This window comes from Geotrypetes seraphini, chromosome 7 (assembly GCF_902459505.1).
Source record: "Geotrypetes seraphini chromosome 7, aGeoSer1.1, whole genome shotgun sequence".
NCBI lineage: Eukaryota > Metazoa > Chordata > Amphibia > Gymnophiona > Dermophiidae > Geotrypetes > Geotrypetes seraphini.
The window spans coordinates 10102956-10117465 of NC_047090.1; the positions used below are offsets into that span (position 1 = coordinate 10102956).

The window sequence follows — 14510 nt, forward strand, 5'->3', positions numbered from 1 at the left end:
TCTCTAGTTCATTCTCACTGACGGTCCTTGTAATTGTGGAGACATCACTTAACCCCCAGGGACAGGAAAATACCTGCTGGACCCCAATGTGACTCACTTTGAGCTACTAGTGAAAAGGCACAAGATGAAACCAAACTCTCTTCTGGCCACCTGAAAGATTCCACACGTACAAGGGATGGACAGTCTGAAAACCTTTGTGTTGTGTTGTTGAGAATGTTCCCTTTGTCCATTTTTTTTTTTTTTTTTTTTTGGGGGGGGGGGTTATTTCAGGGATAAATGTCATCAAAGGCACTTGGTGTGCATAAGAGGGCGCATGCTTTCCCTGATGGTGTGGGCCATTTTGCATGTGTTTGCACGCAGACAGCATCAGGGAAAGAGTGCATGCTCATGCAAATAGCATCCCCTCTATACGAAGACTGTATCCCCTCTTTGTGAAGATTACACGCTGTTATCAGCAAACAAAAATGTTTTCCTTCTTGTTTCATTCGTTAAGAGCATGAGATTGGACGCTGGCATTTCCCAGTCATTTTGCCTCCCAGTTACTCATTTACCCACCAGAAATGGATAGACAGATAGAAGCTGGCTGAGCTCTTAGGGGAAAATGGGATCTACATCTAAATAAGTAAACATGAATCCCATGATGGGATTCAAACTCAGGTCATGGGCACAGTAGACAAACAGCTACAGATTGACTATGAGGCTTTAATGTCCAGAATCTCCTCTGGATCAGAAGTGTTGCATGTGTGGAAACCCACCTTAGTAATTAGCAACCTGAACATTTTTTTTTTTCTGTTTGCTTTATTGAGAAATACCGTCACTACACAGACTACGTAGCAGCTTAGACTGTGGTGGGGTGGGCACGTGACTCCTCGTTTCTGCAGTGCTAGAAATACCAAATATGCAGAAAGATAGCAGCCGGGTCCAGGCTCTGCCCATCTCTGGAAAGCAGAGGCACATGACGGTAACCTGGAAGGAAGTTCAGAGAAAGCTCATGACCCTGATGGTAAACTGAAAGATGATCAGAGGAAGCAGATAATCCAACATTATGGACAGGGTAACGAAAGTGATTCAGGAGGTGTACAAGCGAAGCTGGAAAATCACAGCCGTCCCAGTGGACTACAAGCACTGATAGTAACATAACACAGTAACATAATATAGTAACCTTTTAAGAAAGGTTTGGACAAGTTCCTGGAGGAAAAGTCCATAGTCTGTTAATGAGAAAGACATGGGATCGGTAGCATGGAATATTGCTACTTCTTGAGTTTGGACCAGGTACTAGTGGCCGGGGTCGGCCACCATGAGAACGGGCTACTGGGCTTGATGGACCTTTGGTCTGACCCAGTAAGGCTATTCTTATGTTCTTAACCCGAGTGGCCCATCCAGTCTGCCCAACCATACATGATCCATAAATTATTTAGTTTACATGGTCCTGTTTAAATGACGTATTAAATGACTTGCAAGGCACCTACCAGTGCCTAAAAAACGGAAGTAGGTGCCTCCAGAGGCGCAATTCACGTCAAAGGAATCCTGGCCTTCATTTCCTGCGCCTAGCTTTGCTGGAGGCGCGATTCTCTAAACGGCATCATCATGTGATTGACGAGTGATCGGCGACCGCTGACCATAGCACTGTTTAGAGAATCCAGGCCTTTGTGTCTCCGCTAATCAGAGCTGATGTTGTGATGTCATAATGCCTCATTCTGCCAATAAGAGCCAATCTTATCTGTGATGTCACAATGGCTTGATTGTCCTATACTTTTATTACATAGAGCAGTGAGTTCTATTTCTTTCTTCCCAGTAATCTCGAGGGTTTACGTTAAATGTGCCTGCCTGACCGTTAAGATCTTGCATGGCACTCTTTCCCCTTTAATTCCTCTATCCTGGAACTCTGTGAGATTTGATATTCCCAGATCAATCCAAAAGCTTAAATTATCTTTCCCCTCGTTAAAAGGCGTTATCTATATTGGAAAATTAGGGAAATCTCTTTACTTTAAAATTACTGAGCATTGGTATAACTTTCCTGTCCAGCTGCGTAACTTGGGCTCTTTCCAATTATTTCAAAAACATCTGAAAATGTGGCTATTTTCAAAAAATGTAAATTCCGCTGCTCTCTACACAATCACTAATTCTTATTATATTTTCCTCTCTTCAAAACTCTTGTAAACCGTGCCGAGCTTTATCCTTATAGAGAAGACGCGGTATATAAGCTTAAGGTTTAGTTTAGAAGAATTTATCAACATGGGCTACTGTTAAGACATACTGTTTTACTGTTCATCCCAATTATTATTAACCTGGACTCATTGCATAAAATGAGACCTGTGTTAAAATAACATATCTTAACGGTAGCCCACACTGATAACTTCCCCCTTAGTAAGGTCCAGAAAACCTATGAAACATGACCCATTATACCATGATCCATTATACCAGGGGTCCCCAAAGTCCCTCCTTGAGGGCCGAATCCAGTCGGGTTTTCAGGATTTTCCCAATGAATGTGCATGAGATCTATGTGCATGCACTGCTTTCAATGCATATTCATTGGGGAAATCCTGAAAACCCGACTGGATTGCGGCCCTCATGGAGGGACTTTGAGACCCCTAGATTAGAGTGTCTATGTCAGGGATGGGCAACTCCGGTCCTCGAGTGCCGGAATCCAGTCGGGTTTTCAGGATTTCCCCAATGAATATGCATGAGATCTATGTGCATGCACTACTTTCAATGTATATTCATTGGGGAAATCCTGAAAACCCAACTGGATTGGGGCCCTCAAGGAGGGACTTTGAGACCCCTAGATTAGAGTGTCTATGTCAGGGATGGGCAACTCTGGTCCTCGAGGGCCGGAATCCAGTTGGGTTTTCAGGATTTCCCCAATGAATATGCATGAGGTCTATGTGCATGCACTGCTTTCAATGCATATTCATTGGGGAAATCCTGAAAACCCGACTGGATTGGGGCCCTCAAGGAGGGACTTTGAGACCCCTAGATTAGAATGTCTATGTCAGGGATGGGCAACTCCGGTCCTCGAGGGCCGGAATCCAGTCGGGTTTTCAGGATTTCCCCAATGAATATGCATGAGGTCTATGTGCATGCACTACTTTCCATGCATATTCATTGGGGAAATCCTGAAAACCTGACTGGATTCGACCCTCAAGGAGGGACTTTGAGGACCCCTGCATTATACCATGACCCATTATACCAAAATGATCGCCTCATGCTGACTTATTTGCTTTCTAGTTGAAAGTAATTGGCAATTTCTCGACAGACTTACCTTTACTCATGCACAACAGAGGGAGGGTGTATTGACCGAGGAACTCATTGGCGATAACTGATGTCTGATGTTCCACAACAAAGCGTATGAGCGCCAGCTCCGGGACCTGGATTCGAAAAGTTACCGTTTCATTCCACTGGGGATTAAAAGCTGGACATTGAAGAAAAGTAATATTCTTATTATATTTTCCTTTCTTTAAAATTTTTGTAAACCGTACTGAGCTCTATCTTTATAGAGAAGATTATATATAAGCTTAAGGTTTAGTTTAGATTAGATTCTTATAAGACACAGGTAGAGAAAATGCTTTCTACTCCAAAAGTACAATTTAAAAAACTTAGGGTTAGATGCACTACAGATAATGACTCGATCGCTGTTGGCCAATTCTCTGGTTGATTCTCCAACAGCGATCAATGTGCTATCAAGTTTGAACGCGAATGATTTGCACACAAACGTGACCATCAATCCCTCCGTGAGAGATTGACACATGCACAATCTGTCCCACTACAAAAAATTAAGTCCCCCCTCGCACCAAGCACCCCCTAGCCACTGTCCCCCCCCAAATGGGCTCCTGCTTAGGGCACTCTTGTCTAAATGATGGGCCTTCCCCTCCCTGGTGCATCAAGGGGTGGGGCCATAGGCATCTGAGTCAATCAGGCCAGGATATTGAGGGAGGAGCCTAAAGCCCTGATTGATCAAACCATCAATTCAGGGGCCATTTCAATTCAATATATTTGTGAGAGACATTGCTGAAGGGTTAGAAGGAAAAATTTGCCGGTTTGCAGGTGACGGGATCTCAGGAAGAAAGACTCACTTCCTTCCATGCCATAAGGCAGTTTGCAAGATGATGGAGCCAGGGTAAGTGAGCCTGTGTCCCCTAATTACTAGAGCTGACTCACACTCACCGTTGCTCTTTCTAGCTTGTATTTGCTGTTTTGCTTGATCTGTTGGCACACCGTGAACTTCCACCACAACCAGGGGGTCGGCTGTATTGCTTGATGAAAGGGAACTGGGTTGTAATTGAAAGCCACTAATAATCTGCAAGAAAAACCCAACCCCAACTCATGAAGCTCTGATTCAACAGTAAAAAAAGGCTCTTTGGTACCAATACTAGATCTCTCTGGTCAGCAAGTGCTCAGTCCTGCTTATTTCATACTGCTTTACAATTAACTCCTCACCTAGGTGCCAAAGTTAAATTGGGAAAATATGGCCTTAGATTACCTGATTACTATTCAAAGTAAACCGCAGTTCATAAATCTATATATATCAAATTGGATGGATGGATGGATGGTCCAGCATAACTCTGAAACGCATGGACAGATTTCAACCAAACTTGATAGACATATGACTTACTATTTGGGGGAAAATGCTGTGGGGGTGGGAAAGGGGTGACATGGAAAAATGATCAAAAACGACAGATATTAGTGTCTAACCCATAGTTTTCAGCTTCACTGAGATAAATACTGACACTCCCGATGCTGATTAAGTCCAAGTTCAGCCCCATAGAGAGGGACATTCCTGTGGGAAATGTGGGGGGTGGAGACATGTCTAGAAAAATGGGAAAGACCAGTCCAAACGAGTAAAGTTAGTGGTACTGAAGAGAGGAGAAGTCTCAAAAGCTTTTCACAGTCATCTAAAAATGTCTCACTTCCAACTTGTGCTAAGAAATTAAGGACCGTGACTTTAAGAAGAAGTACATGCTTAACGAACCTGAGTTTTTCAAATTTATGTGACTTCACCTCCAGCTTTAAGACAGCTGTTTTGTCGGTTCCCTGACGCAGCAAGGAAACGTGGCACGTCGGAACCAGTCACATTTTTTCCAAAGTTAAGTTCATATTTGAAGATATTTATACATTTTACAGTGTCAGCATAGCAATTTTTTGGGCTAGCACTTAAGTTATTGAATGTTCACAGAGTCAGTTTTTCTTGAACACTGCAATGATTGGTGGGTGAGGCGGAGTAATCAGCCTTCGTGTCTCTGAGCAGAGTTCAAAAAAGAAAAATTGCTAATAAGTTTACCTTTGAATACATTTTTGTTCTGATGGTACTGTAGTGACTTTTTCAAGTATCAAGAAATTAAGATGAGCATTCCCTGAAGATAGTTCTAAGGCACAGGGAAAGTAGCGGGGGGAGGGGAGAGTTGGTCTGACGATATTCAGAGGGAGGACAGGGGGCAGATAAATACCTAGAAGGCTTGTGGTCCAGGAAGCCGTAATTTATTATTTTAGATTTATTAACTGCCTTTCCATGAAGAGATTCACCCAAAGTGGTTTACTGAATAATAATCAGGTACCCTTCAGTATTTTCCCTACCTAGAGTTGCTAGATTTCCTCTTTGAATAAAGAGAACGCCTGGCCCCGCCCCAATCTGCCTCTGGCTCCACCCCCACACAAACCTCCCCGAGCTCGAAGGCCACATTTAGAAGCATTCGTGCATAAGCGGAGATTGACACAATGATATCACACACACGCACGCATGCGTATGATATCATCACGGTGGTGACCACGTATGCCTGAGCTCAGGACTGCCAAACCCTGGACAAACTGTCAGGTTTTGGAAATCCCTCTGAGCCCCTGGGCAATCCTCTAAAAAGAGAGCATGTCCCGGTTTTCCCGGATATCTGGTAAGCCCTGGCAGGACCACAATCTGACTGTGGTACCTGGGGTAATTGAGTGTGAAGAAACTTGACCAGAGTCACCAAGAGAAGGCTAGGATCAAACTCACAACCTCAGGGTGCTGAGGCAGCAGCTGTAACCACACCCCCACTCCATTTTGCATGGCAGATGTTAATAGTGGAGCTTTCATACAAATGTGGATTCAAGTTATTATCTTTGCCCAGAAATGCCACAGAAATGCGGGAAGTACTATGGGGAGAAAGGAAGCAATACAGGTTATCTTGACAGCTGGCACTTCCAATATCTGGACAGTAAACTCTTCTGATTGAGGAGGAGAAGGGGAGCTCTCGGCTTCTCTTCAAGGGACTCTGAAAGGTAATGGAGCTCAAAGGGGAGGGGATGATGCTGGACATTGGGACTATCAAATGGGATTTCTTTGGAAGCCCAGACAAGTGGTCACCTGAACGTCAGTGATCACCAGGTGGCTTCATATAAAATCCTATGCAAAACAGGAGGTCGTCCAAAGTTCATGGTCCTGCAGCTCAAGAGGATGACCCTTAAAACGGAGCCTACGAAGTGGAAAGTTCTTTCTGAAGAAGAAAAACAGTGGGTCAAGCTTCAAGCTTTAGTAAGGAAAACTAATTGTTCTGGGGTGTTAAAGATATAGTGCAGACTTTGAACAAATGAAATCTCATTTCACATTCTCCAGGATAGCTCGTTCCTCTTCAATATAAATAGGATGGAGTCAGTCCAGAGGAAGGCTTCGTCATAAGGCGTATAGGGACAGTTTGTATTAATTAGTTCATTTTTATTATTGATAATTTGATTGTTATAGAATTTTTATGTATTTATGGGTTGTTGTTTTTTTTAAAACAGTTTCTCTTCCCTTTTCTATTTTTGAATGGAGTTCTTTTCAAAATTTGTAAATCGCTTGGATCTTTTTTGGCTATTACACAGTATATAAAGTTTTTAATAAACATACTTTGGAGGAAAGGCGGGAGAGGGGAGATTTGAGAGAGATGTTTAAATACCTATGTGATGTAAATGCGTATGTCGCGTCTTTCATTTGAAAGGAAGGTCTGGAATGAGAAGGCATAGGATGAAGTTAGGAGAAATCTGAGGAAATACTTTTTTACAGAAAGGGTGGTAGATGCATGGAACAGTCTCCCGGAAGAGGTGGTGGAGACAGAGACTGTGTCTAAATTCAAGAAAGTGTGGAATCTCTGAGAGAAAGGAACAGATAATGGCTAATGCGGATGGGCAGACTGGATGGGCCATTTGACCTTTATCTGCCATCATGTTTCTATGTTTCTAATGCAGTGGTTCCCAACCCTGTCCTGGAGGAACACCAGGCCAATTGGGTTTTCAGGCTAGCCCTAATGAATATGCATGAAGCAAATTTGCATGCCTATCACTTCCATCATATGCAAATCTCTCTCATGCATATTCATTAGGGCTAGCCTGAAAACCCGATTGGCCTGGTGTTCCTCCAGGACAGGGTTGGGAATCACTGTTCTAATGAAACGTTTGGTGACTGAACACAGCACTCGGGTTGTTAAGGTGTGAAGCGTCATAGTATACATTAGCACGATTGAAAAGTAATGAGGCTGGGCATTTTATTCCGAATCAGATGACTCCACAGGATCTACACATTTTTCTTTGTCCAAGTAGCATCCTTCGCATTCAATACATTTTTTTGCAGCGTTTCAAAGACGTACAGTAGACTTTCTTGTGACATGGCCTGTAGTGCTGTGGCTGTGGCGTTTTTCACTTCACCATCTTTCCACACAGTTGTTTTTTCAGGGTTGGGAACATTTCAAGGCTTTCATTACCACTCTTTCCATGTTTAACACAAAATTTAATCACAGACTTCTGGTGTCCTCTCCCAGACACGTCTTCCTCATCTGCCATCACAAAACGTACAAAGTTCTTCCTCTTGCTGTGGAATGAGAGGGCATAGGATGACGTTAAGAGGTGATAGGCTCAGGGGCAATCTAAGGAAATACTTTTTTACAGAAAGAGTGATAGAAGCTTGGAACTGATGGGCAGACTAGATGGGCCATTTGGCCTTTATCTGTCGTCATGTTTCTAGGTTTCTATCTGACCCTTCAAAGAAGACTACAGTAGACCAACTGCAGGTTCAGAAGCGTTGATGGATGGATGGATCACTAGGGTGGGTTTTTAGACGTATTTCTGTTTCGATTATGAGCCCCTTAACACGCAGTACTCCCATGTTAACTCTGCATTAGCCAGTTTGCACATGGTAACACTTTCACACCCGTTCTCAACTTATGCCCCAAAGAAACGCGCAGTTTACACAGAGAAACAGGGAAAATTCTGCATAACACTGGAAGCCTGCTTTCACATCTTAAGTGCTTAACATGCTTTAGAAAAAGTGATCCTATGTGCATAACTCAAATTAAAGTGTGTCACATGGTAAGTAAGTGTATAAAGGTCTCGAAAGGCTTAATTAGATTCCTTGGACAAATGTGTATGTTTACACTGTCAGATTTTACTCTGTTGACATGATATCTGCCTTGTTCTAGGGTGCCTTTTATTTAATGACCTGTTGCATCCTTTTTTGATGTAGAAATAACCAGGATTAGTGCTGTGTTGACAGGAAATCGCTACAAAGCCAAATCCTCAGAGATTTTTCAAACAGTTTTTCATGTAAAATGCATTCACAGTCCCTTCTAACAGCAAGTACATTGCACTCAATGGACTGAGTGATTTCCAGCGCATAATGATCTTAGTCATAAAAGCAATTGTTGGAGACGTACAGGAGTTTCTCTCATGAGCTACTCACTCCAGCATGGATAAGTTATTAGACTATTAGGCCCGCATTATCTGGGCCTCTAATGCTGATAGCCACTTTCCCGATGGGTTTTCTTTAACTGCTATAGCTCTGGCTGGATGTCTGGTATCTTTTTGGGTTCTGACGCGTTTCGCCGAGGCTGCATCAGAAAAACCCGTACTGCCGAAAGACTTCAGCGTGCATTCGGTCTCATATCAAGAGCGCGTACGGGTTTTCCGAAGCAGACCTTTAAGTATATCACGGGGCGTATAGAGATGAAAGATGATATCTTCAGTCTTACAGGGCCCTCGATAACCAGAGGACACTCGCTGAAAATCAGGGGAGGGAAATTTCAGGGTGATGCTAGAAAGTACTTCTTCACCGAAAGGGTGGTCGATCATTGGAACGAGCTGCCTCAGCAGGTGATTGAGGCCAACAGCGTGTCAGATTTTAAGAGAAAATGGGATATTCACGTGGGATCTATAGGGGAGTAAAAGTCAGGGAGTGGGTCATTGGTATGGGCAGACTCGATGGGCTATAGCCCTTTTCTGCCGTCAATTTCTATGTTTCTATGTTTCTAACACGTCAGAACCCAAAAAGATACAAGATAAGGGTGCCGTTCTGTTTTTCGTTGCTATAAGAACCCTGTGGATTTGGGCATTATTACTAGTGGAATGGCTGGAGGTAGTTGAGACAAGCCATTTGGGTGAACGCCCGGGCAGCGGTCTCTCTGTCAACACTGCTGAGCACTTTTCAAATACAAAATATGAGCTGTTTTCAAGCAATTGTAGGCAGAGTTTGATTTTTGTTTTGAGAATCCTATAAGAGGCACGCATAGCTTCCCCTGTTTTCCCACCATTGACTTGCTGTAATGGTCACATACACATTTTATTTATTTATTTAAAACACTTATAGCCCGCATATCAGATATCTATCCGGATAACAACAATACGTATATAATTAAAACAAAACATGGCAGATCATTATAAAATAACAACATCCAGCAAACAGCCTCAAACCTTTATCTTAAAATAACTAACTAAAGCCGAGCAATTACCAGATTACAAAATGGTCAAATTTGAAAAGGCAAGTAAAAAAAAAAAGGTGCCAGGAAATCATAAGAACATAAGAAGTTGACTCCGCTGGGTCAAACAGAGGTCCATCGTGCCCAGCAGTCCGCACCCGCGGAGGCCCATCAGGCCCATGACCTGTAATGTGATCCTTCTCTAATCCCTTTTTATCCTTCTATCCATACTCTGTCTAAAAATCTATCTCTACCTCTTTCTGTATCCTTCAATCCCCCTATCGTTCAGGAATTTATCCAATCCTTCCTTGAACCCCCTTAGTGTACTTTGTCCTATCACAACCTCTGGAAGCACATTCCAGGTGTCCACCACCCTCTGCGTAAAAAAGAACTTCCTAGCATTGGTTCTAAAATTGTCCCCTTTCAGCTTCTCTGAGTGCCCCCTTGTGCTTGTGGTTCCCAATAATCTGAAGAATCTGTCCCTTTCCACCCTCTCTATGCCCTTTATGATCTTGAAAGTCTCTATCATGTCTCCTCTGAGTCTCCTCTTTTCAAGGGAGAAGAGCCCCAGCCTTCCCAACCTGTCTGCGTATGAAAGGTTTTCCATACCTTTTATCATTTTCGTCGCTCTTCTCTGGACCCTTTCAAGTATCGCCATGTCCTTCTTGGATGGAATCTAGAACATAGTTCCATAATAAAGGTCCAGCTACATTCCATTCCATTGATGTCTTCTATCCCGCCAATACCTTTAAGTTCTAGGCGGTTTACAACAAGAAATTAGCCTGGGCATTCCCAGGGAGGTTACAAGGTTGATAGTTATAGTATGCGTCGGGATCTGGGAAGGGTCGATAAGGTTTGGTTAGATCATTTGACAAATTTCTTGAATAGTATGGTTTTCAGTTCTTTCCTGAATGTTTTGTAGTTGGGCGTCGTGGTCAGCAGATTTGAGAGGTCGTGGTCTATTTTTGCTGCTCATGACCAACTTACGACTTTAGTGACAGCACGAATTGTGGGAACAACCAAGAAATCTCTGTCTTGTGATCTCAAAGAATGAGAGGGTATATATATCTTCGGAAGAGAAGCAATAGGTCACGTACAGATGTGAATACCAAAGTTATAAGCTTGAATTGTATTCGCCATATAATCGGCAACCAGTGAAGTTCGGTGCGCGCTCATAGACTTACAGAATCTGAGTACCCAGATGTGAGCATCAATTTATACATTTTCCACCTTCGTTTTCAGGCCTGCCCAGAACATGCGCTTTGAAAACTGTGTATGTAAATCAAAAGTTCATTCCAGGAAACTAACAGTCAGCAGATTAAAGTATTTTTTTCATATGACACATAATTAAACTATTAAACTTGTTGCTGGAGGACATGGTCAAAGCAACTAATATATTAGAGTTCAATAGAGGTTTGGACAAGTTCCTGGAGGAAAAGTTCATAAAATTTACACTACCCAACACCGCTTTTGTCCCTGGGCCGGTAACTGTAATTTCCAAATTGCTCATGCATAAAAAGTATAAAAAATGTCTGTTATTTCAAAAAAAACTTTGCTTTTGTGACCAGGACAGTCAGATTTTCCAGTTTACCTATTTAAAACATGAAAACGTGAAATTTTCATCTTTTCATTCTTATAAAGTCATAAAAAGCAACATATGAATCACAATTAACATGTATTTATATTGAAGTTATACAAAGATGGTCACAGAAGATTTAGAAGTTTTTCGAGATTTGCGATTATATTGTAAGTCACTTTCATGAATCAGCCCCCAGATGTAGTCTCCCATCATGTTCTCATTATATTGTCCTTGGTAGCGACGTTTGAAGTCCAGCATATCCTGGTGGAAGCATTCACTTTGCTCCCATGTTCTCCTTGAATGTCTCATGATGAGCATCATGGACTTTGAGAGACATCCTATATCCCATTTCAATGTAATTCTTCACCAGATTCTCAACTCTACATAGTTTTCATCCTTCTGATTGCCCAGAAAGCCCTGAACCACTGCAACAAAGCTGTTCCAAGTCACTTTCTCCTTCCTAGTTAGTGACTTGGGAAACTACTTGCACTCCAGGATCTTCTTTATCTGTGGTCCAGTGAAGACACCTTTGCCTCAGACAGATTAGGGAAGATGTCTTGAAGGTACTTAAAAGCTGCCAACTCCTTATCTAGAGCTCTGACAAATTGTATTATTAAGACCCAAGTTGTTGTGCAGTGGTGGCATCAGCATGTTCTGAGGGTCAACCAGTGGTTCCTATCTGACATTGTTTCTCCTTACAGAGAATTTGGTCTGCTGTGGCCAGGTCTGCCTTTGGTAGTGTGCCTTTGTGTCCCTGTTGTTCCAAGGGCAGAGAAAGCAGAGAAACTTGGTAAAACCACCTTGAAGACCCATTAGGAATATCATCATTTTGAAGTCTCCGATGACCTCCCAGCCATACTCATCACACTTCAAGGCACCTAGTAAGGTTTTGATGCTGTTGTAATCCTCTTTGAGATGCATTGACTTCGCCAGTGGAAAAGATGGGTACTTGTTCTCATTATGGAGAAATAGGGCTTTGATGCTCCTGGATGAGCTGTCAATGAAGAGATACCAGTTGACTCAAACAGACTGGTCACTTTGTGGCAGAAGCAGAGCCCATATTGATGGGTAAAGAAGGTAGAAAAAGCTTGGTGACACTCCCTTTGATCTGTGACTTGCACACTTTCATCCAACAAGTTCCACTGCTTGAACCTAGACATCAAAAGCTCTGCATTTGACTTGGTAAACCAAGATCTTTGATCAAGTCATTGAAGTCTTTTTGGTTTTGATAATATGGATTTCTCTCATCAACTGTAGCACTAATATTGTAAATTGGACCTACAACATCTCCTTCACTCTCTGACTTGCTGCTCTCTTCTGAAGACAGCTGCTCTCTCTCTGGGGGAGTGGGTATTGGGAGCTCAGGGCAATGTGGCACTGGGTAACGGATGAAGGAATGTCCAGATATGTGATTGCAGATGCATACTTGCTAGTTTAATGTTTGGAAGGGTCCACCATGCAGATGTAGCAGTTGCTTGAGTGATAAGTGGGGTCCCGCCAAATTCTTGGGATAGCAAACTCCATGGCTCTCTTTTCCCCTCTGTGCCATCTTGTAGAAGAACAAAATTAAATTGTGGTAATGAAAATAAATTTATTTCATCTATGACTAATGTGTATGAGATTCTCGCAACATATTTCATATATATTTTCAAATAACATTGAAAATTTTTAAATTTAAATATTATAGCAGAAAATTCCACCATCCTAGTGAGAAACAAAATTGTCTTACCTTCCAGAGTTTTTTGGGCAGTGCCCGCATGTGAATTGAGGTGCCCACGGTTTGTCTTGAACCCCAACAAGCATGCCAAAATATACCTTGTAGGTATTGCACATCTTAGCAGAAGCTTCTACGGAGTGCTTTTTCCCTCTTGCCTTGATAAATTGGCCACATACATAGCAAAATGCATCTTCCAGATGTTTGCACCTTAGTAAAAGGACCCCTAAGTTTACTCAGCTTGGAATCAATCTGGAATGTTCTGGAAAAATCTTAAATTTCAAAATATCAATGCCCTGATCACAAAAGCAAAGTTTGAGGGGAATAATAGCCATTTTCTATACTTTTGTGACATAAGCAATTAAGAAAGAACATATTACCCAGGAATAAAAATAAAATAAAATTTTGTTACATAGTATTATTATCTAAGCAGACGTGGGAGATCCACCATTGTGAACATGAGAAATAGATCTACTTATTGGGATCAAATGGGTCCTCAAGATCTAGACTGGCGATTATCAAAGAGAGGATCTCAGTCTAACTTAACTTGGCTTATATTTTGTTCTTATGTGTTTACATGACCTTTCTAAAATACGTAGCCTCTCAGAAGCCTTTTGCATGTTCAGTTGACACTCAAGTTTTCTAAAATGGCTTAAGTTGCCAACGAGAAGATACATTTTTAATTTAAAAAGCTCACATCCAACAACTCTTTATAGAAATTGGTATAGTAATGAGTGTCAAAACTTGTTAAGAACCTACATTCTAGAGCAATGCCCTCCCCCCCCACCCCCCGTAAAGCAGTTTGTGCATTCTGTAGCTCACCCGCATTGACAATGTGACTGGGGCAAATCTATGCCTTTGGCTATTGGGATTGAAGTTTGACTGAGAATTTCTCAAGAACTCTGGCTTCAGAAGATAACCACAGCCACCGTTGTCCTGGAATTTTCCATTTTGCAGGTCCATCGGTAGTCCTGGTGTCTGAAAATTCAGAGCCACTGGAAGAGAAAGAAAATATGTTCACATTTCTGAAGAAGTAGAACTGCATGCTGCAAGAGAAGCTGGCTCTCATTACAGTAACAATACACACAAAGAGGAGATTCTACTTCCTCAGGGTAGTACAAAGAGAAGCAAAAGAGGCGACCTTGGTGCTCAATCTTTGTATTTATTCAAGACCTGACATGTACATATTTCAGCCATATGGCCTGCCTCAGGGGTCTTATCCTCAATGCGAAGCACTTTGGACAGGATTCACTAAAGTCCTGAAATCTATCCGTTTCGTGTCCTATCCGTTTCCGAGTCATTGTAGGCGATCGATTCAGTAAAGCTTGTCCATGCAAATGATCCAATCATAAACATGCCGCTTTTGGCGCTGAAACATCGATCGACGCACCTGCACGCTGTATCCTTGTTGGTTTTGAAGCTCATAACGCACGCGCTAGCTCTTTAGGACTTCATTGCTTAGAAATGGGGCATGGTTTAATCGCGGACGTCATTAGCGGGCTCTGAATGTGTCTACCGCAAAGCA

General features: G+C 42.3%; 1 protein-coding gene across 1 annotated transcript in view; it reads right to left on the bottom strand.

Moving 5' to 3' along the window:
* Positions 1 to 847: 847 nt before the first annotated feature.
* The window catches only part of PLCZ1 (phospholipase C zeta 1), a 47447-nt gene continuing 33784 nt past the window's right edge, over positions 848 to 14510 (bottom strand). Inside the window, exons 8-11 of the mRNA XM_033953334.1 lie at positions 13808 to 13980; positions 4165 to 4297; positions 3263 to 3412; positions 848 to 966 (exon numbers count right to left, since the gene is read on the bottom strand). Of these exons, the coding sequence (XP_033809225.1) occupies positions 884 to 966; positions 3263 to 3412; positions 4165 to 4297; positions 13808 to 13980 (539 nt within the window). The 3' untranslated portion in view covers positions 848 to 883. The remainder of the gene's footprint in view (positions 967 to 3262; positions 3413 to 4164; positions 4298 to 13807; positions 13981 to 14510) is intronic.